Consider the following 24035-nt stretch of genomic DNA (forward strand, 5'->3'; position numbering starts at 1 on the left):
TGCGGTTTATATATTTATTTTATATTATATTTTATTGGGTCGATTATTGTAATATAAGAATGTAATTGAATAGATTGCAGCATTTAAATAACCAAAGATAAGCGCAATGATTTTAATACTACTTTGTTTATGGTAATTAATAGATATTGATGGAAAATCAATTTTTAAACAGCGTCAGCAGGACTCTGAAACTCAGATAATGCATGGATGGGGTTTTGAATTTTCTTTTGGGATCCCTTGCGAACTTTGGCTCGCACTTCTTCTGGTTTTTCCGGCCTGACCAAAGGTTTTTTTTCTGGTGCTTTCATTTTCCATACAACAATTGGGGACTATACAAAAATGTAAATAGTTTAATACAGTCGATTTTTTTTTTATTGAAGAAACTTACAGACACTGTTCCTTGCCTTGTATATTTTGTTGATGCCACATATGAGTACTTTACCGTTAATACAACGGCGTTCATTAAATTTTTAGCAGCTTGAATTAACGATGTAGCACTATCCAGCTAAAAAAAAAATCTTAAATGGTCAGTTTTCATCAACTTTAATATGATACTTACCCCAGAAACAATAAGTTCACCGCTTATATTTTGAACGTCTGCTTTTACTTTCGAAGTTATTTGAATTTGATGACAATACAGGGCAATGCGTTGCAAATACGCCAACAGGTCCTTTTTCGTGCTGCTTTCTGGGCATTGTTCTGCTATTTCCCTGGTTAGTTTATCCAGCTTAGTACCAGCTTCAGAAATTTTTTTAGCTGCGTTAATAACATCCATGGTAGTTTTTAAAGGACCTCGTCCTCTGAAATAAAAAAATCAATTTGTTAAAATCAAATACAATTTTAGAAAGTCTTCCTTCAGTGAGTAGTTTCAGAAATGTTTTTGCAGTTATTACGAGTCTCGGGAACTTTTCAGAGTTAGCCTGCACGTTGCCACACCCACAAGCCACCGACAAATGCCACGTTATTTGCTGTGCTTAATGTCACATAAAAATCTCTTCCAAAATCTTTAGAAAAGTTTTAAGCGGATATATAACGCACACAAACCGCCCACAAATTTTTATCGGTATGAAAAATTTGATCACACAGAAATATTGGTCGAATCCTTCAATGCTAAAACAAAATGATAGGAAATGCAATCACGTACAACGAGAATCCCGAAACACGTGGGAGAAAACAATCACTGGGGGGCACCCATCTCTTCAAAAGGGTAGTGCGAGAGAGCAAGAAGGATCCATTTGAAGCTGCTACCGGAATGAAAAAGGATCTCAACATATCCGCAACAGTGCAAACAGTTCACACATGTCTAAGGAAACATGGTTTAAAAGGCTGTAGTCCAAGGAAAGTCCCTCTTTTAAATGGGAGACACATACCCAAGCGCCTTAAGTTCGCCAAGGAACATTTAAATTGGCCATGCGAAAAATGGACAAACTTTTTATGGTTAGATGAGAGCAAAGTGTTTTTTTTTTTGTGGTGGCAATGGATCTTAATCGTATGCAAGGCGACCTAAGAACACCGAATATAAGCCAAATTACACAGTAGAAGCAATTAAACACGGAGGATCCAGTGTAATGGTATGGGCATGTTTCTCGTACTATGTATTTGGGGCTATACCATAATATACCATGGTTAACAAGAGAGAACGCTATAGTCGAGTTCCCCGACTATCTGATACCCGTTACTCAGCTAGTGGAAGTTCGAAGGCGAGTCTTCAGCACTGACAGTTTTTGACGGTTTTTCGGCGTTAGATTGGGCTTGGCAAAAAGTTTTTTGGCAAATCGATAAAAATTTACAAGACTAATACAAAAATAATGGCAGTTTTGGCCGGTTTGTGGGCGTTAGGGTAGGCGTGGCAACAATTTTTTCTGCAGATCGATAGAAATTTACAATACTAATAAGAAAATGAAAAAATATCAAAACATTTTTCATTTCATTTTTTGGGCGGTTCGTGGGCGTTAGAGTGGGCGTGGCAACATGAATCGACAAACTTGCGCTGCGTCTATGTCTCTGAAGGCTGTATGCTTACTCTCAACTTTCTAGCTTCTATAGTTCCTGAGATCTCGACGTTCATACGGACGGACAAACAGACGCACAGACAGACGGACGGACAGACGGACAATTAACAAGATTATGACCCCACGTACACCAGCAGGGAAGCCAAGGATTCGTTCTAAAATAAATCTGTTTCTGTTTTGGATTGGCCTCCACAGTCCCCAGGCCGTAATCCCATCAAAAATTCATGGTCAGATATGAGAAAAGCAGTTCTAGCTTCAAAGCTAACTAACAACGAATAAAATATCCCTAAAACGGTGCCAGGACCTGGTTTACTCCATTGCTAATAAAGGATACACTACCAAATATTAAATTAATGGGATGGGCGTAGTTTAAATATACAATCACTTGTTATTAATGAATTTGTTACTGTTAAGGATATTATATTTTATGTTTAAAGCATTTTTTATGAAGTGGTGCTATTATTTTTTTCGCCCTATTTTGTCATTTTTAATAAAGTTCCTTAAATAAGTTAAGAATTCATAGAACAATTGTGATTTTATTTATTTCCCAAAAAGTGAATTGTTTAACATTTCTAAAAAGGTATTTGAGCTCCTTTTAAACCCTAAATTGTAGGTAGGAGACTCATTCAAAGTTTTACTGGGCAAGTGGTGCTATTTTTTTTCGCAAATTTATAATGGAAAAGCTGCAAGGCTCTATGGTCCAGAATTCGATTTTTTTGACATAAAGTCGAGTTTTTGATGTAAATATATCGTTTCTTATTTGAATTCTAAAGTAAATACATGCATCATACATAAACAAATTTTTAATTAAAAGCTTTAAAAGCGGCAGCATAACTTGTTGACAGCTTTTAAAAGTGTGCTAGCAATCATCTGATTTCTGAATAAAAATTGCGCTAAAATATTTAGTTGCTTTATGTTGTGCCACACGTGTAAAATTGGTAAAGAAAATGTAACTAAATTATGAAAAGTAATCTTCAAGGTAAGCACTTTTTAATGTATGTTATTTTGTGAAATTTATATAATCAAATTTATGTGTATTTTTTTTAGAAAACTAACATGCGTTCTCCGACTTTCGTGGAATATAACTAATATGCTGTTCCACGCTGAAAGCTACTAATTGGTCCAGATTGTACTTGTGCGTGTTGTCTTTAGCCACAAATCAAAAACATATCCCCATTCGTCCCACTTTTCTCACATTTTGGTAATACATAGGCACGGTTGATTTTAGTCACAGCAAACTTTTCGAAACATGGCGCAGCAACAATCAAAAAAATCAATGTTTATCGGATTGGATATACACCAAAATTAATAAAAACGCATAAATATCTTCCCAAATGTAACTACATGTTTGAACAGTTCATGTCTAAGCTACTGTATGGCTGGCCTCTAAAATATCAATTACACAATTACACACGATGAAACCTGCAAGACACCGCAGCAAATGGGACGTCCAGACTTATCGTATACAAATGCGGGTACAAGATTAAAAGGAAATTGGCATCTGAGCTTACAAATGAAAATAATTGTGAGACAAATCTTTCTGCAGCACCCTCTGCAAAGAAACAAAGCAAGAAGGACACGGCTTTTATTCTTAAAAAACCCATAACAACACCCGAATACTCAACTGCATCGAGAAAGCAATTTGATATACAAAAATTCCATTTCACTTACACCCGATGAAGATTTGGCTTTTATTCTAGAAAATTCTCTTACAAAACAGCAATACATAAAATCTAGACTTATGAATAAAAGTAGCCACAGTAACATTTATCCAGCCTATAGTCTATTAATGGAATCTAAATTACAATGCCGTCCTGTAAATATAAACGTAACGGAAACCTCTGCCCAAGTATCATTACAAATCCTTTTGGATCATAATGCGAACAGAATTATTAAAATGCAAGCTGATGTTTTAAATCAGTTTTCAAACAGTTCTGAAATGAAACTTATATACAGCTATGGATTTGATATACAGCTATGGATTTAATATATAGCTATGAATTTGATGGTTCATTCAATATACAAGCAGAAGTTCACTACCGAAACACCTGGCGAACAGCTTTCAGATCACTCCATTTTTGTTACTTCTGTTATACCCATAAAAATTATAGACTCTTTCATAAACAACATATGGAATAAAAGAACAGCGCAATCTATACGATTTTGCATGCCTCTAAGAATAGAACTAGTAAATAAACTACGGCCCACATAATGATGGAAAAGAACCTTTTAGATTCTCAAATTCGAAAATTCTAAATTCTCAAACCTGCTGTTTATAAATTAAATGAAAATTGTAACTCTTATTGATGGCATAGTGCTAAACGTTTTAACTGCAACTAAATCTACTCAATGTTGTCCTATCTGTGGTGTCACAGATCTTATTGTCCCAAAGCCTGGAGCTTTGCAGTTTGGAGTAAGTCCATCGCATGCCTGGATTCGATTTTTAGAAGTCTTGTAATTAAATAGAACAGGAAATAATATGTTTTTATTCTAAATCTACTATCAATTAGTTTGCAGGATGCGCTTCCCTCCATGCTGTTGCTCAGTTACAGTGGCCGTGATCCATTTACTTCCTTGAATGTGGTGCTCCAATAGAATTATATTGCTATTTGCACACCACTTTGCTCCCTCTACGCATCATGACTGTGCTGCTGACCACGTGCCGGCGTCACTTCCACTTCCACACAAGTTCCGCCAAAATCCGATTCTGCACGCCGTTGCTCCTCAGAAAAGGCATGATGCGACATAGATCCCACTTTTGATGTTGAGTGGTCAAGGTTTGGATTGTCGTTGTCTGCCGAGTTGTCCATATTACCATAACTCATAACTTTTATCGACACTATTATAAGAACAGATGACGTAGTTCTGAAAAATTCTTTATGTAAGCGAACTGAGATGACTTTACAATCACTCAATCAGTTGAATATTCAATTTTTCTTAATTTAATGGAATTCGCTGAGTGACTGAGTGATTGTAAAGTCATCTCAGTTCGCTTACATAAAGAATTTTTCTACAGCAGTGCACGCTCAAGCCTAAGGAGTTGAAAGAGGTTAATCAACCCAAGCGGACATGTACGAAAGGTAAATTTGTATAGGGTCAATGTATGTTGACCTATACCGATTCATCTTCAGCGACGATGCGCTTTTTTGGATGAATGGCTATGTCAACAAGAAAAATTGCCGTATTTGGGACGAGACCAATTCACACGAGGTTAACCAAGTGGATCTGCACAACATGTAGTTTCAACAGGACGGCGATACGTGCCACACTGCACACTCTACGATGGACGTTCTGCACGAGCAATTTCCGGACATGGTCCGCTGTACTTTTTCTTGTGGGGTTTGCTTAAGTCGCAGGTCTATGCCAACCCGATGCCCTCAAAGTCAACATACACCACGCCATCGATCAAATACGGCCCGATTTGTGCGCCAGAGTCATCGAAAAGGTCGATGGATCTTTCAAATAAAAAAAAATGTCGCAAATCTCTCTACGTGTATTTCTTGTTTAATTTCAAAGATTAAGCGCCCTTGAAAAACCCTTTATTTAACTAGCTTTATATCTACTATTAACTACTTTCAGTTGCTATACAAAATTCATTGGTTGCACTAATAAGATTTGTTTTGAGATATGCCACAAAAAAGGGAAATACGTTTATGATGGAACTTACCTAGTAAAATCCGTCATTTCCATCATAATCATACACATATGTTTGGCCAGAAAAATAATGTCATTTCCAGTGTCATCCCATTTAGCAACTTCGGAATCAAAGGTTAGTTTTTCCCTACGGAATAACTCAACTTGCTGAGCAATTTTTTGTTTGTCTTCTTCTGTCATTTTTCGCATAGCTTCCTGAAATACATATTTTGTGGTACCATATTTCACGGATTTATTTATATGAATGACAAGCAATGACTTACCCGAGCTGTACATATGCCACTAATATCCGGATATTCGTCAACAGTTTGATCGCCGGTATGAGCACTTGCTAATAATATAACACAAAAAATAAATGTTTTGATTAATTATACCCGTTACTCGTAGAGCAAAAGGGTATACTAGATTCGTTGAAAAGTATGTAACAGGCAGAAGGAACCGTTTCCGACCATATAAAGTATATATATTCTTGATCAGGATCAGTAGCCGAGCCGATATGGCCATGTCCGTCTGTCCGTATGAACGTCGAGATCTCAGGAACTACAAAAGCTAGAAAGTTGAGACTAAGCATACAGACTCCAGGGACATAGACGCAGCGCAAGTTTGTCGATTCATGTTGCCACGCCCAATCTAACGCACACAAACCGCCTAAAACTGCCATGCCCACTTTTGAAAAAGGTTTTGATATTTTTTCATTTTTGTATTAGTCTTATAAATTTCTATCAATTTGCCAAAAAAACTTTTTGCCACGCCCACTCTAACGCCCACAAACCGCCTAAAACTGCCACGCCCACACTTTTGAAAAAGGTTTTGATATTTTTTTATTTTGTTATTAGTCTTATAAATTTCTATCGATTTGCCAAAAAACTTTTTGCCACGCCCACTCTAACGCCCACAAACCGCCAACAACTGTCAGTGTGGAAATTTCTCCTTCGCACTTCCACTAGCTGAGTAACGGGTATCAGTTAGTCGGGGAACTCGACTATAGCGTTCTTTCTTGTTTTATTATTTGTCTTGCTAATTTCTATCGATATACAAAATCAGTTCGACTACTAAAACACATACAAAAAGCCCAGAGCTCACGCCCAGTATTTTAAAAAATGTGTTTTTGTCGTTTTAAAGCTAAGCCGGCTGTTTTTCCATAATGTCTGCCAACAAATATTTTCAAAATGAGCTGTTATTAAAGTTGGTTTGTACAGAACGACAACCAAATCGTTAATATCTTATTTTTGAATATATTTGGGCGCGTAAGACAGAACACACTAGCGTTATTCAGTTTTTGCATTATGCTCAACCAGCCCCAACGGCTCCAATTTGGAAAGTGTTAAATTCCGCAATTTCATACTATTCATTCGAAATATTTATGCACAGTTTACTCACATCGACTTCGAGTTTCCAAGGTTAAGTCTTCAACTGGTTCAAATTCCGTATCAGTATCAAGATCTTCGGAGCTCTAAAAATAAAAAGAAATTATTATTACCGATTGGAATATAGTTTTTCGAAACCTATGCTTATGTCGTATATTATTATATTATTGTTCTAGTCGAAAATTTATGAGGTAACTGCTTATTGAGATAACTGTTTCTTGTAGAGGAATAGGATAAACTATATTCGTTGACAAGTATGTAACAGGTAGATGGAAGCGTTTCGGACCCTATAAAGTATATATAGTTTCGATCACCGTCTCTTCGTCTGTATGAACGTCGCTCAAGTTTATTTCCTGAAAAAAATGTTTACATATTTCTATACCCGTTAATCGTAGAGTAAAGAGGTATACTACATTTGTTGAAAAATATGTAACAAGCAGAAGGAATCGTTTTCGACCATACAAAGTATACAAGGGTAGTCCGATAAGTACTTAGCCTCACCGGCTGATGGCGCCAGTATCGCAACAATAGGTTTTTATGGTGTAGTACATTCTCTTAGGTGGTTCACTCTAGCGCGTGTGAAAGAGGGAGTGTCCGCGGATTTTAGAAAAATGGAGAAAAAGCAATATCGGTCGGTGATTCGATTCTTGTTTCTGGAAGCGAAATCGCGTTTAAAATAAAAGAGCGTTTTGAGCTGTGTACGGTGACGCTTCTCCTTCTCAAAAATTTGTTTAACAAGTTTTAACGTGGTCGTACGTCGGTTTTTGATGAACCACGTCAGGGTGCCCCAAAAACGGCTACCACGGAAGATAACCACGTTCTCGTATTGGCAGATCGCCGATTAGGACTAAGCAGAGATGGAAGAAAACATGGCAAAAATACGAAACAGACTTTTTTGCTCTCTTTGGCTTGATTTTGAATAATAATGATGATGAAGAAATCTAAGTGAATGATTTTTAGGAAGGGTCTTTTGTATCCGTAAAATCAAATAATATGCAGGCAGGGCATGGTGAGTGTTGACGGAATCCAGTTGTAGGTGGACAGGACCGCAAGGTGTGTCACAGTTTTCATGAACTAGTTTTCACAATAATTAAATCAGTTGTTAGAAGAACTGGAAGAGTGTGAAGTCATTTGCAAATCTTTATATATGCAAAACCAGTACAAGAGCGGCAAAGTTTTCATTCCTAGTCAGAGTGATGTAGTGATTGGAGAACTCTATAAAACACATTGCTTGATGAATTCACTGTGAGGGGGTCATCGGCAGATTTTCATCGTAGACTTGAAAAACGACAACAGAAGAAGACCGAATCAACACGAGTACCTGTATGCTTTAAGGGAATTGCTCAAGCCAATTGATTTAGATGATTAGAGATGATAAAAATCACGAAAGATTGTACTTAGTTCATACAAATAGGACTCAAAAAGCAGGTCCAAGATTCCAACGAATTGCAGAGATTGTGTAAAGAGACCATTTACAGCAAACACGGAGCAAGCTTGGCGTATAGTTTTGGCATTTGCCACGAAGTGTTGTAAAACGTATGATAGAAAAATATAAGCCGAAAGGAAACGGTCATTGTCCGGTCGAGAGAAATGTCTTGCTTACTGACTAGACTCCAGTGTTTCACGCATTTGTTTTTTCGCATTTCTTACACTGAGCAGAATATAATAGATGAGCATGTTTAGTATTGGCTTGACCAAGAGATTATCAAGTCAGTACTGCCGAGTACAATTCTCCAATAGTACTCGTAGCGAAAAAGAATGGACAGAAACGTATGTGCTGCGACTATCGCCAGGTGAACACGAAAATTGTGAGTTACAAGCAGGGACAATTTTCACAATATTGGACATAACCAACGGGTATTTCCATGTTCCGGTAGAGGTCAATTTTGAAAAGTACAGCGGTGTTATAAGAACTTATTAAATCCAAAGCCTATATGGATGACATTATAATTCTAAGTAAAGACATATAGACGGCCATAGCTAAGCCATTGTCAAACCTATTAAAGAATGATGTGAAATTCGATTTTAGAGAGTTGAAGAAGGTTGCTTTCGAACAGCTGAAAGTTGCTTTGATCAGTAAACCAGTTTTAAAACTGTATTATCCATAGTTGGGTACAGGGATACACATGGACGCGTCTAAGTTTGGTTTCGGCGCAGTCCTGTTGCAAAAGTATCGACGAGACAGTGATTTACATCCCGTCAAGTACATGAGTCAAAAGACAAAGACGTGTAAGGAAAAATATCCATCATACGAACTGGAAGTTTTATCAGCACTTCAAAATCGAATCTAGTTTTGGCAGAAAACGTAATACATAAGCTAACGGAAGCTCAAGGCAGTCAGCAGTTTAGTTGAAACGAAGGGGCAGCCGAAGGAGGGCAAGAGGAAACGAGGGGCATTACAAATTAGACCCAGACGTTCCATCTGAAATGGAAACCGAAGACATTCAGATTGCTTATAGGCAAGGTAATTTTTCGAAGAAGACACAGGATTTGCGGGAGAAATCTTATTTTGTTGCAAAGTTGAAAGAGAAAGTGCTGAAAGGCAGCTGGAAGTTGTATTGAGTGCTTTTTAATAAACGCAAAAGCAAGTAGACAGGAGGAATCTCTCAATACATTTAATAACGGAGACCACTCATACCTTATCATATAGATCACGTAGGGCCTAAAAAAAACCCCAAAAAAAGGTATATTCATATATACCTTAGTCATTGTGGATGCATTTTACAAATGCGTTTGGATTACACTATTAGGTGATTTGAAATAAATAAATATATATAATATATAAATAAACAAATTAGATCTTATTTTATGCATTAATACTTAGACTTTTCTATAGAAAACATATGATACCTATGAGGATATGTTTCTCTTGGCATTAGTTTATCGTAGGAGTCGAATCATAGATCTAAGGAAATGGACATCTTTAATACTTACTCTGTTCATTAAAACGGCTCTTCGAATTTCACGAACTCCGTCGTACACCAAACGAGAGGCATCAATGAAGTCATTTTCGTCAACATCCTTATTGGAATTATTTGAAAGGGCTCCAACGGCTGCTCCCACACGTTGGTCGAATTTCATCATAACTAAAACCAAACATTTATTTAACGGCTTTGCGTACAAAGATTTGAATTAAATACTCGAGAAAACAATGTGATATTTACAAGCCAAATTGATTTTGGCAAGAACACTCGTCCGTGCTTAAGACGACTATGCACAAGCATTACAAATAGTAATTTTTCTATATTCATTTTTTTTTTTGGAGCCTAACAAAAATTTTATTACATTTTCATTTTTCAGACGAAATAAATTAATAAAATATTTATTTTTCAAAAAGAAAAGTTGATACACAAGGAGAAAATAAGAAATTAATAGGAACAAGTCTTAATAAGAAAGAAAAATTTACACATACCTTGATCTCGGAGAACTTTGACTGCTTCTAGAACTCGTTTGGTGTAAATACATGGTTCATAATTGTCCATTTCAGCTTCAACAACGTTACATACTCGTGATGATCGGCCTTGAATAGCACCAGCAGTTGCACGCAAATCCCTGGCATCACCAACTTGTAAAGCCATTACACATTTGTTTACATCTTCAAGAATGTGATTCTCTGATACTGCTAAGAAGTCGTCAATTGTTGTAATATCATCCACTGCTTCGGTTAAAATACGAACTTGCACCTCCCAGGCTTGCCGATAAGTAGTCATATTTTCTTGAGCTACTTTAGAATTCGGTCTAACAGTCAATATCGATGCTGCATTTATTACTTGCGGGCAAAGACTTTCAATTTGGGCAGCAGCATATCGAACCATTTTAACACCATCTTCATTGTTTGACATGCTACATACTAAATTTGCTACTTCAACTAGTTTTTCAGCGTGCTTAGTAAATATTTCGGACTTCTCGCGAACTTTTTTTTCATTACCCGACTTTGCAGCTTCAATTAAATCTAGCAATGGAGTTGTAGTCTCCAAAAAAGAGTCCGAAACATGATCCACAACAGCTTTTCGCAATTGCCTTCTTAGGTCACGAGTCTTGCGACACATTTGATCAATCGCTCGAGAGAGTCCTGGGCTGTTATCTTTTTGACTTATCTAAACACAAAATATGAATAAAAAAATTAATTTAAAGCAAGATACTTACGTTTGACATATACTCAGATAGCAAATCCTGTAAAGCTTGCCGCACAGCATTGCATTCGGCAACAATTCTCTCCCGTCGCTCGTCTCGAGTACAGTCTGCATCCGCCATCAATGCAGCTGCACTAATAATACTTTCCAAGCGTTCTTCAAGCAATTGGCGTGAACGCTTCTCGCTGTAGGTCATCGGATCCATTACAATTCCCTCCTGCAGTGTCAAAGACCAAAAAGTATCGAATAAGAAAGAGCAATAGCAACAAAATAAAACAGAGTGGAAAAAACATAGAGTGGACGTGGCAAAATCGATAGAAATTTACAAGACTAATAAAAAAATGAAAAAATATAAAAACATTTTTCAAAAGTGTAAGCTGGCAGCTTTGGGCGGTTTGTGGGCGTTAGAGTGGGCGTTTTTTTTGTTTTTTTGCCAATCGATAAAAATTTACAAAACTAATAATAAAATAAAAAATATCAACATATTCTGTAAAAGTGTAGGCGTAGCAGATTGGGCGGTTTGTGGACATGGCAATATGGGTCAACAAACTTGCGCTGAGTCTCTAAAATCGGTATGCTTAATTTCAACCTTCTAGCTTTTATAGTTCCTGAGATCTCGACGTTCATACGGACAGACAGACGGACGGACGGACAGGCATGGCCAGATCGACTCAGCTATTGATTCATATTATTATTGATATACCGGGTATAAAAATGGTTTCTCTGAGAGAATATGAAATCAATATGACAGCAGCCCATCTGTTATTATTACACTTAACAGAGTTCAAACAGCGTTTATACGCAAACATCTCTAATTTTTTAAAATTGCATAAAACTTTATTAAAAGTCTACTTTATATTGCAGTTAGTATATAGGTTGAGATTAAGAGCCGTATTGTACACTATATTATATAGTAATTGCAATCGGAATAATCGAAAAATAAATGGTTTTTTATAATTTCGATCGAGAAGGCTTTAGATCGCCTACCTTCCTTACATATTTTAACAATGTCGAACAATTTCGGATAAATTTTCTAATTTTTACAGTTTTTGCTAAGACAAAAAAAAAGCGTTAAAGAAACATTCAAGTGTGTTATAAGAAATTTTTTCATCATTTGGTTTTAATGTTAATGCTACTATACATAACAGTTAAATACCTTTTTCCTTATATTGATAAAAATACCCATATAAACCAAAATTTTAAATTGTAATAGATTAGTAGATCTTACGTCAAAGTCGTCTAATGCTGCAGCCAACTCTCCCGCTCCGCTGTATATATCTGTCGGTTGGGATGACTTTCCTTGGGCAACATCGCTGATAGTATTAACAGCATCACAAACTTGTTTTAGAATAAAATCGCGATTTACTTTTGCTAGATCTAGTTCCGGATGGCGAACGTATACTTTTGATGCAGTTAACAGCATTGTTGAATGTTTTTTAAGCATCGCCCGAGCAGCAGCTAAGTCGTCCCTTAATTGGGGATCCTTAAGTTCTTGTTGACGTTTAGCTGCCTGTTTTATAAGTTCTCCTGCATTGCGTCCGAATTGCTAAAAAAAAAAAAAGTTGTTTGTAATTATTTGTGTTACGCTTAAATTAATATTTTAAAATGAATTATATAGTTTATTATAAAATTGGAAAAATACGGCTACATTGCATGCTATGGGGTTTCTATGATGTCCTTATCACTGCATATTAAAGCATATTCTTTTCGGACCACACCTATTGAACAACATTTGGTTGATCAGGTGTTCTGTATGTTATTGTAGATACTCCCGAAAGCAAAATGATGGTGCATTTTATAAAATTTGAATTTCTGTCGGTTTGTTTCTCTATCTGCAACAAAACGTTACTTTAGTGTCCCAAAATCATTTTAAACAGCTCGATATAGGAAAATTTAATTCTACCACTTTAAAACAAACACCCTAGTTTAGATTGCAAACTCCTTTAACAGTCTTCAGCGACAGGCTCTAAAACTGCGCTTATTATTTTTAAACTTTCGATACAAATGATATTTCTGCCCAAAAAAGGCTGCTTTCACCATTTCAAAACAAATACACCTATATGAAGAATGCATTTTATATGACCGTATCCACACGCTGTTTTACAATAATAGAACCACCTGAATTATGGAAAACAGGTTAATCTAAGGTACTTTTATGATAAATCATCTGAAAATTTCCGAAAAATACATATGTATAGAAATATGTATAATTTTATATTGCCTTTAGGTTTAATTTGCTTTAATATATAAGTTAAAAACAAGAGAGAACGCTATAATCGAGTTTCCCGACTATCTGATACCCGTTACTCATCTAGTGGAAGTACCAAGGAGAAATTTACACTAACAGTTTTTAATGGTTTGTGCAAACTCGAGAAAAAAATTTATTAAAGTAACAATAATGTGAAATGTGTGGGCGTGGCAACATGAATTGTCAAACTTTCGCTGCGTCTATGTCTCTAGAGTCTGTATGAGGAATTTCTCTTTCTAGCTGTTATAGTTCCTGAGATTTTGACGTTCATACGAACAGACGGACATGGCCAGATCGACTCGGCTATTGATCCTGATCAAGAATACATATACTTTGAATGGTCGGAAACCCTTCTTTCTGCCTGTTACATACTTTTAAACTAATCGAATATACCCTTTTACTCTTCAAGTAACGGGTATATAACAAGAGAGATATTACTGTTACTCGGCTAGTTTGGATATTGTTAGATAGCTGCGGTTAAGTTTTTAGTAATTATAATTATTTAGACATCCATTGAATTTATTGGCGAGACAAATGATAAAATCAAAAGGTCAACAACCTGAATAATATTTCAGTCGGCAATATGCATGCTTAATATTAATATATTAATATAACATTATATTCTTTTTATATATTAGTGTTCCCGAGATCTGGACGTTCATACAGCTAACTAACCAAATCAGAATATACGTTTTTTTCTACCTGTATTATACAGTAGAATCCAGTTAAAGCGACTCCGCTTATAGCGACAAACCGCTTATACCGACGAGATTATTCATAATTCAACCGGATATTGCGACGTGCCAAACAAAACATACAGCAAAATAATGCCAACAAATTTAAGCATCAAACGACATTTAGAAATGTATGCAAATATCAGTGACCGACGTCACAAAAATGTTTACATCGTGCGCGTGCAGACATTATGTCTATATTCTATGAGATGTCCCTAGCTTTCTAGTTTTTTCTGCTTTTTAGTGCGTCTTCCGGGTATAACGACGTAAAGTCGTCGGTCCCTTGAAAGTCGCTATAACCGGATTCTACTGTACTTGTCATCGAATCTAATATTTCATTGTGCTCAAAAAGTAACATGTATTTTTATCAGCTAAAGTATATAAGGTTTTTACTCTTTGCAAAATGGGAACTTAAGCGCATTTGGTCATGGTATTAATATACACTAGTACGAAATATACCATTAGGAATATTTTGAGCCAGAATACTATAGTCGAGTTCCCCGTTACTCAGCTAGTGGAATTTCGAACGAGACATTCCAACATTTTCTAGAATATTGCTATATTTGGGGAACAAAAAATAAAATTATAAATATTCCAAAATGTTGGGTGTGTCTGTTTTGGTGGCAATGTGTTAACATACTTGCGATGCGTAGATGTCTCTGAAATCTCCATGCTCAATCTTAACATTCTAGATTTTATAGTTCCTGAGATCTAAGTTATGAATGATCAAAACTTATTTGCAGATTTAATTCAATGTAAACAAAATGCGGTGATCTATTGAGTGCTCGATAGTTCAAGAATTATATAAAAATATATATGTATATCTTGGACTAGATATTGAGTACTACTGTCTAAAGATTCCGACCGAAATTTAACCACCAAAAATGTGCCGTTTTTTATATGAAGTTTTTTGTTTAGGGCACCCGTTTTGTAGCCTGAATACTAGGCCTAAGATGAAAACCTTATTCACCGTTATATTGTTTTTATAATTAGTGTGTTACAGGGAATTATTGATATAATATGTAATATGATGTTGTGATGAGCATTACAAATTATTTGTGTTAAACCCAAAACGTGATCAACATAAAATCAAAAACTTTTGCTTAAGGTGCACTCATACATATGTATATCTCTATTCAGATAGTACAAAACCAATTATATATTTTATTCCGACGTACCCTCATATTATCCATAAGCTCGTCCTGACTCGAAGCGTTTTTTAGTTTGTTTAAATCGTCCTCGACAATATGAAGCGATTTCAAAAGCAAATGCACATCTACCATATCAGCTAAAATTAGCAAGCGGGTTACAGCTGACAACAAATTCCTAGCTGCGCGCACCATATTTCCTCTCTTCAGGGAACTGCACGGATCTTCAGAAAATTCTCTTGCTGCAATGCTCATGGCATCTCCAGTTTTTTTTACTTCATCCACAGCTGTTAACATTTCTTGTGTGATGTCTGGATTCTCGTAAGCAATCTGTTCACCTTTTTGAATAAAATTTTCTGTGGCCTTTTCAACAGCTGCAACTAATGCGCTGGCCCGCTTTGATTTCCCTAAAAATATATAACAAATTGGAAACCATTAAACATAAGATTAATATAAGTATTATAATAATTATGATACAATAACAAACTAGAGATATCGTAATAAGACTTTCTACCTTTTGTAGTTCCTGAGATCTCGACGTTCATACGGACGGACAGACGGACATGGCCAGATCGATTCGGCTATTGATCCTGATCAAGAATATATATACTTTATGTGGTCGGAAACGCTTCCTTCTGCCTACATACTTTTCAACAAATCTAGTATACACTTTTACTCTACGAGTAACGGGTATAACAAGAGAGAACGCTATGGTCGAGTTCCCCGACTATCTGATACTCAGCTGGTGGAAGTGCCAAGAGAAATTTCAACACTGACCCTTTTTGCCGGTTTGTGTGAAAAAATATCGAAACATTTTTCAAAAGTGTGGGTGTGGAAGCTTTGGGCGTTAGAGTGCGCGTCGCAAAATTTTTTGCAAATCTAGGGACAGACAGACGGACATGGCCATATCGACTCGGCTATTGATCCTGATCAAGAATACATATACTTCATACGGTCGGAAACGCTTCCTTCTGCCTGTTACATACTAATCTTGTATACCCTTTTACTCTATGAGTAACGGGTATAAGAATAGAGAACGCTATAGTAAATTTCCACGGCTATCAGATACCCTTATTTATCTAGTGGGAGTGCGAACGAGAAAGTTCAGCATTCCTTTTGACATATTGAGAAATGGGCCAGAAAAAAAATAAAAATGGAAAAAATCCAAGAAATTTTAAAAAGTGTGGGAGTGGGAGTATTGCCCGGTTTGTGGGCGGGCGATCGAGTAGGCGTGGCCAATATGCTTTTGGCAAATCAATAGAAATTAAAACAAGATAGAACGCTATAGTCGAGTTCCCCGACTATCTGATACCCGTTACTCAGATGGTGAAAGTGCGCAGGAGAGTCTTCAACACTGACAGTTTTTGCGGTTTGTGGGCCTTAAAGTGGGCGTCGCAAAAAGTTTTTTGGCAAAGCGATAGAATTTTACAAGACTAATGCAAAAATGAAAAAATATCAAAACATTTTTCTAAAGTGTGGGCGTGGCAGCTTTGGGCGGTTTGTGGGCGTTAGAGTGGGCGTGGCAAGAAGTTTTTTGGCAAACCGATAGAAATTAAGAAGATTAACACAAAAATAAAAAATATCCAAACATTTTTCAAAAGTGTGGGTGTGGCAGTTTCAGGCGGTTTGTGGGCGTTAGAGTGGGCGTGGCAAAATGAATCGACAAACTTGCGCTGCTTCTATGTCTCTAGAGTCTGCATGCTGAGTCTTAACTCTCTAGCTTTTATAGTTCCTGAGATCTCGACGTTCATACGGACGGACAGACAGACGGACGGACAGACGGACATGGTCAGATCGAGTCGGCTATTGATCCTGATCAAGAATATATATACTTTATATGGTCGGAAACGCTTCCTTCTGCCTGTTACATACTTTTTAACGAATCTAGTATACCCTTTTACTATACGAGTAACGGGTATAAAGACAAATAATAAAAGGAAAACAATTTCAAAACATTTGGCGTTTATTATGGGCGTGGAACCATCTGTGTCTCTAGTCAGCAAGACCAATCCTAACTTTCTAGCTTTTATTGTTCCTGAGAACGTGGCGTTCATAAGGACGGACAGACGGACGTGGTCAGATCGACTCCGCTATTGATCCAGATCAAAAATGTATATACTTATATGGTCGAAAATCTGTTACATACTTTTACTCTACGTGTAAGAGAAATAACAACAAAAATGCTGATTTTATTGATGGTCAGATACCCTTAACTAATACCCATAACTTAACCAACATCTGTTAATATATTACTCGACGAACCTCGTGCCGACAAGCTTCACGTCATTAACATTCCAATGGAATGTAGATGAAGGCATAAAGATAGAAAAAACTGTTATACCGAAATGCCTATTAATACTAACCGCAAAAGAGAATAAGAGAACGCTTAGTCGAGATGGTCGTGAAAGTAATTCAAAACATGTGGAAATTTGGGGGCGTGACAGATTATGCATTTTATGGGTTTTAGAGTGGGCCTGGCTAAAATGTTTTTGGCATATCAATAAAAATTGATAAGACTTAAAATAGAAAGAAGAAAGAACGCTGTGATCAGATACCCGTTATTTAGAATGCTAACGAGATAAATCAACATTTTTTATTTGGCATTTTAATTGAAATTGTCAGGATAAATAACAAACCAAAACACAATACAAATAATTTGAATACCGTTACACGTAGTCTCGATCATGTTTCGCAGAGTGCAGAGTCTATGGACAAGTCCATTTGCGTGGTAAAAATCTTGTTTTTTTGTGATCCGGACAACTAAAGTTGCGGTGTCAGTGATCCTGTTAACTATGCCTACGTGAAAACAAATGAAATAAAAAACGGATAAGAAACAATTGTAAATTGCTGTGGTTGCAAATCACAACAGACGCCGAACCGCCCGGGTAGCGCCTGTCTGGGAGCCGATCACCTTAGGCACTCGTCCACGGCCACCTTAGTGCAGCATATCCAAGCGGTGCACTGTGAACTTGAAGTCGGTGAAGCAGTGTCAAAAAGTTGAAGCCCTTTAATATGCCTGAACTAAATTTTTGATATAGCAGCGGATGGCCCAAAAGACAATGATAGATGCTGTAAATCGATCTATGAATCAATTTAGACTCCGAGCAAGATGACAACGATTCAAAATCACTCGGAATTGTGTCTACCAATCAGTTTACGTTACTGTCGGATATGACTCTGACGACGAAAAAGCTATCGTTTCTCAACCCCTAGGTCGCAACTCCCCCAACCACGCTAGTACCAGCTCAAGCAACACCAACGACAACCAAGTTAGTCACAACAACTACGATCAAGCCAGTGCCAGCACCAGAAACAATAACCAACTCAACAAAAGAACCTTCCACATCAGGAATTCTAGCCTAATTCTGGCCTCAGGCAGCAACGAAACACCACCGTTTGACAAAACACGCCCAATTGTGGTCAAAAATTGTGAATCCATTAACGGACTTTTCAGACTAATAGATAAGACTGTTTCATAAAATGCCATCCAGATATTTCCGATTCAGTCCTGACTTCAGACTAAGTACAGAGCTGTTTCGAAATAACTAACCATAAAAAAGGTACCATTTTATGGTTAGTTATCTCAACGTGAAAATATCCTACCGCATAGTCATCCGAGGTGTACATTAGTCCGACCCGGCCGTTTCGACAAAATAAAGCTTGTCAACCTAGCCTTTGTGAAATTAGGACCCGCTACCAACAATGAGAAAATACATGAGCTTAAGACGGTCTGTCTCCAACGGATTCGCGGCGAATTTTCATACAAAAAGGACGACGCCGTGCAATGCCATCGGCGTCAATCCTTTAACCATACAAAAAAACCAGCCATAAGGAAGTTATCTATGTAATGAGTGGTCAGCAACATTGTGCTTTGTGCTTTTAAACGTGAGCGTTGCCGGTATATCTATCACGTGCAGCAGCAAGAATGTCCTCCATTTGGAAGTAGGAACCGGAATCAGAACCAGCAAAGCCAACAAATTTATCGCAACAGCAGACGCAACAATGCAGGACACAAACCCAAGACCGCCAAATTCAGCAACCAAATTCATCTCAGTAACTGTGAAGTTTTCATAACAAAACGCAATGACAGCAAAAAAAACCAATATTCGTGCAATCTGATGAAAAAATTTCCTTCCTCGAAACTTAGCTTGACAAAAAGTTCCAAAAGAAGATGTCCATAATGACACTCATCGCTGGCCTAATATCTCAACGCACTTGACAAGCGATCTCTGGCCTTCTACCCAACCGGTTCATCAAACCCAACCGTAAGTCGAATTGGACTCCAAATCGGGGTGTAAAACGCCGATAAGGCACTTGAGCTTGAGCTTTTTGTTCAAAATCATCACATTGATATTATAGTAGTCAACGAAACACAATTCTGCACTCGATCATACTTTAAGCTACATGGATATGACATTCACCAATAAATAGGACCAAAACTAGGACTAAAATTTCTAATTGCCAGGGAATGGAATGCACACCATCGACATCGTGGCTCTCGAAACTCTTCAACTAGTCGAAGAGTATTGACAGACTGTATTCAACTGGAGGGTCCACGAATTACCTGTACAGCCTATAGCTTATCGTCGTACTGAAGACGACCAGAATAAATTGCCGCACAATACAAAAAACGACATGCTGATTTTCTACGCAATGCTGATCCCACAAAAGCGCATGGATTTATCCTATAAAAGCAGCAAGATCAGTAAAACGGCAGCCCCTCACAGCATCCCTATAAAGCGTGCTATTCATCCCTCAATCTCCCCAGGCGCAGTACCTGGGATTGACCTTGGAAGCTTAGAAAACTAAACTGGATGCTAAAACCAGCAAGCAAGGTAAGCTTTAGCTTTATCCAGAGCGATAGTGGTCCCTTCAATGACTTATTGCGTCCATATATGGGGTTCAAAACCGAGCGTTGCGCACAGTCACTAACGCGCCCTTGTATGCGAGAAATGCTGATATCGTAAAAGACCTCAAAATCCTCACAGTTAGAGAGCAGATCAATCGCCATTCAGATAGTAACTAGTACATATTTTCGAAATTAATTCATTAATTATTCCAGGGAATGGATTCAACAAGAGCAGCAACAAGTACAATTCACGAAGTGATAATTTAAGCTAAATCGTTTTAATACATTTTTTATACAGTATACTAATATTTTTACTTTAAGGTTAATTGGACCAAATTCCAACTAAAATTTTAAAAAAATTGTAGTAATAATAAAAAATTTCTGAAATAAATTTGATGATTCATTAATGGAATAATTAAAATAAGTCATAAAAAGGTAAAAAGCGCTGGAAATTTCCCTCCTTTAAACAATTTATAGGGATTTAGTAATTAAAATGAGATTATGCTGAAACATGAGATAATTTGCCCGTTCAAATGCGCATAAACTGCGGTGATTATCAGCGATGATTTTGCACTGTTTTTGTGATGGTTTTTCTTAGCGATAAAGTACATGCCAAAATTAAAATCATCTGGTTTTAATACAAATACAGAGTTGATTAAGCCCTTGAGATTAATACTGAGTAAAGGTGGTGAATGCAACCGCAAGATCTATTGGCAACGTGTATACTACCTGCAACAGTAAAACTTTTGGAAAAGGTTTATGTAGATAGGTTATAAACATACAACCGACATTGTTAGATAGACTCGGCTGTTGATACTGACTAAGAATATATATATTTCTATAGCAAATATCCCTCATTTGAAAACTGAATCAAATGAATTTGGGTATTTGAAATGGGTATAAAATATATGCACTTGCCAGAAAAACTATGCGTACACACGCAGTGCGTAATTTTGATTGGTTTTTCGTGTTGTACAGGAACCAAAGCTTCACTTCACTTCCAGAAGTCTTCAGCCAACCCCAATTTTTGCGCGCTTTGGTGTAAATTTGTTTTAAGAACTTCCAAGTAAGCCATGTAATCCACGATAGAATCAATGAACACAAGAATTCCAACTCCATTGGCCGCTATACTATCCCGACCCATCACACCGCCACAACCGTGCTTTATAGTTGAAGGCTGTACCGCCTTTACGCCACACAAGTTTTCGCCCTTTTATGCCAAAAATGCTAAATTTGCTCTCAACCAGGATTAAGCCTCACCGTCTTTAAAACATCCCGCTTCTCTCGTTCGGTTAGTTTTGAAGGCCTTCCAGGACGTGGCTTTGACTTAACCGAGCCGGTTAAATTAAAATTTTCAAGTACTCTTTGTACAGAGGAGTGAGTTCCGCATACTATTTTGTCAATTTCTTGTAGAAATTTCGCCTGATTTCTGAGTTTCACAATGATTTTCCTCAAATCGGGGTCAATTTCTTTTTCCTTCTTGCCCATTGCGATTAATAGAATGATGAAATTTGCTAAAACAACGAGCATTGTAAAGCTTCTAATGCTATTATCACCGTCATTTGTGATCTAACGGTACTGAAAGCTGCATACCAATCTCTTAAACACTGACTTAAGTTTATACGCATACTTTTTCTTGTTCCAAATTCTTTGAATTTTTGGTTATTTAATTTTATTAAAATAAGGTCTACATTTAGAGCTAAGGAAACTCACTAACATTAATATTAATAAATATGTTTATAATATAAAAAATAAATTAAGTCGATATCTAAACTACAACTATATTTTTTTTTTCAATCAAAATTACGCACTTCGTAATTCAATTAGGCAAGCGTACACACAGTTGTGAAAAAAATAATAGCACCTCCATAACGTATTTTATTCTCGATCAAATAAATTACGGTTGCGGTACCGATAGTACGAAATACCGATTTTTCGCATAATGCTATCCGCACCCCATCCAATGATAAAAAAATTTTTGAATTGCCATACCTTTATTTTGTATAATTTTTTTGGAGCGGCAAGGTCTCCACTATCGATTTTTTCAAATACATATTCAATACTTGTCGGCGGTTTGTTTTGGTGAATAGCACATGGTTATAAAACATTACATTTGCATTCCTATTTCCAACATTCTTTTGAAACATACGAAAGCACTGCACTTCAGATAAACGTGACGATCAAAAAACCAATTTCTGAATGAAAATCATACAGAAATATTCGTCGAATCCTTCAATGCTCAAACATAATGATACGAAATGCAATCACGTACAACGAGAAGCCCGAAACACGTGGGAGAAAACAATCACTGGGGGGCACCCATCTCTTGAAAAGGCTAGTGCGGGACTATCCGCAACAGTGCAAAAATTTCACACATGTCTAAGGGAACATGGTTTGAAAGGCTGTAGTCCAAGGAAAGTCCCTCTTTTTAATGGGAGACACATACCCAAGCGCCATGGAGGAACTTTTTATGGTCAGATGAGAGCAAGGTTGTTATTTTTGGTGGCAATGGATCTTGATCGTATGTAAGGCGCCCTAAGAACACCGAATATAAGCCAAATTACACAGTAGAAGCAATTAAACACGGAAGATCCAGTATAATGGTATGGGCTTCTTTCTCGTACTATGTAGTTGTGGCAATACATTGGATAAAAACCATCATGAATCAACATGTGTTTGTGGATATTTTGGTGACGATGAAGCTACCCTTTGCCGAATACTATCAACAAGACTATGACCCCAAGTACACCAATGATTAGTTCCAAAAAAAATCTGTTCCTGTTTTGGAGTGGCCTGCACAGTCCCCAGGCCGTTATCCCATCAAGAATCCTTGCTCGGATATGAGAAAAGCAGTTGTAGCTTCAAAGCCAACTAACAACGAATAACATTGGGCTATAATTAGGGAGTCCTGGAGCAAAACATCCCTAAAACGGTGCCAGTACCTAGTTGATTCCATGCCAAAACGTTGCGCTCCTGTTATTGGTAATAAGGTTGACACTACCAAATATTAAATTAGTGGAATGGGTGTAGTTTTAATAAGCAAACATTTGTTATTAGTGAATTTGTTACTATCAAGTTTAAAATTAAACATTTATGCATATTTCATGAAGTGCTTCTATTTTATTTTTCGCCTAATTTTGTCGTTCCTAGTAAAGTACCTTATTTAAGATATGAATAAACAGAACAAATGTAGTTATTTTTCATTTCCTAATAGGTGTAAACAAGGAGACTTGTTCAAAGTTGTACTGGGCAAGTGGTGCTTTTTTATTTTTCGCAGCTGTATATCATCAATACTAAAATTTGTACATTATGTATATTTGCAATCTTAATTCGCCAAGCACTAAAACTTTCACATATTTTTTTTTGTTTTAAGCCTTTTGCATAAAAAGAGTCTGAATTTAATTGCTTTCTCTCATACAAAATTGAGGTTTTCCCAATGCGTACATAAAACATTACAAACAGTACATTTTCTTCCAGAAAATCTCTTATGTACACTGCTCTTATAATTCATCCAAAAATTAAGGATACATGCACACATAGCAGGTATGCAAGAATCGGATAAAGTTGCTTTCATATTTATTATACTAATATATAGAAATTCTAAATTGCACTATAAACAATAGAAACTTTACCTTTTTTCTTTTTGCTTGGGCCCTTGGTATTTACAAGAGTTGTAACTTGTAAAACAAGAGGTTCAAGAGTTTTTTCAACTGACATTGTTCGAATTTCCAAATTTTTGGGATCCCATTTCAAAGCTATCTGTCCGAAATCGGTTAACGTGCCCATTTTATCAGGTTTTAACATTTAATATTATTTTCCAATAATTAACAGACGACGCCTTTTTCAATAAGTAGTCAGTAGTCCACTGATTAGTAGTAGTAAAAGTATTG

At 36.7% G+C, this 24035-nt stretch overlaps 1 protein-coding gene across 1 annotated transcript; it reads right to left on the reverse strand.

Moving 5' to 3' along the window:
* LOC122617362 (catenin alpha) lies at nt 1-24005 on the reverse strand. The gene is made up of 12 exons (XM_043793203.1): nt 23778-24005; nt 15327-15703; nt 12395-12712; nt 11180-11383; nt 10446-11130; nt 9968-10119; nt 7047-7119; nt 5930-5997; nt 5680-5861; nt 560-800; nt 389-505; nt 1-329 (listed from the first exon to the last, which is right to left on the reverse strand). The coding sequence occupies exons 1-12, from the start codon at nt 23947-23949 to the stop codon at nt 165-167; spliced, it is 2754 nt and encodes a 917-aa protein (XP_043649138.1). The 5' UTR covers nt 23950-24005; the 3' UTR covers nt 1-164.
* Between the last annotated feature and the right edge of the window lie 30 nt (nt 24006-24035).

This window comes from Drosophila teissieri, chromosome 3L (genome assembly GCF_016746235.2).
Source record: "Drosophila teissieri strain GT53w chromosome 3L, Prin_Dtei_1.1, whole genome shotgun sequence".
NCBI lineage: Eukaryota > Metazoa > Arthropoda > Insecta > Diptera > Drosophilidae > Drosophila > Drosophila teissieri.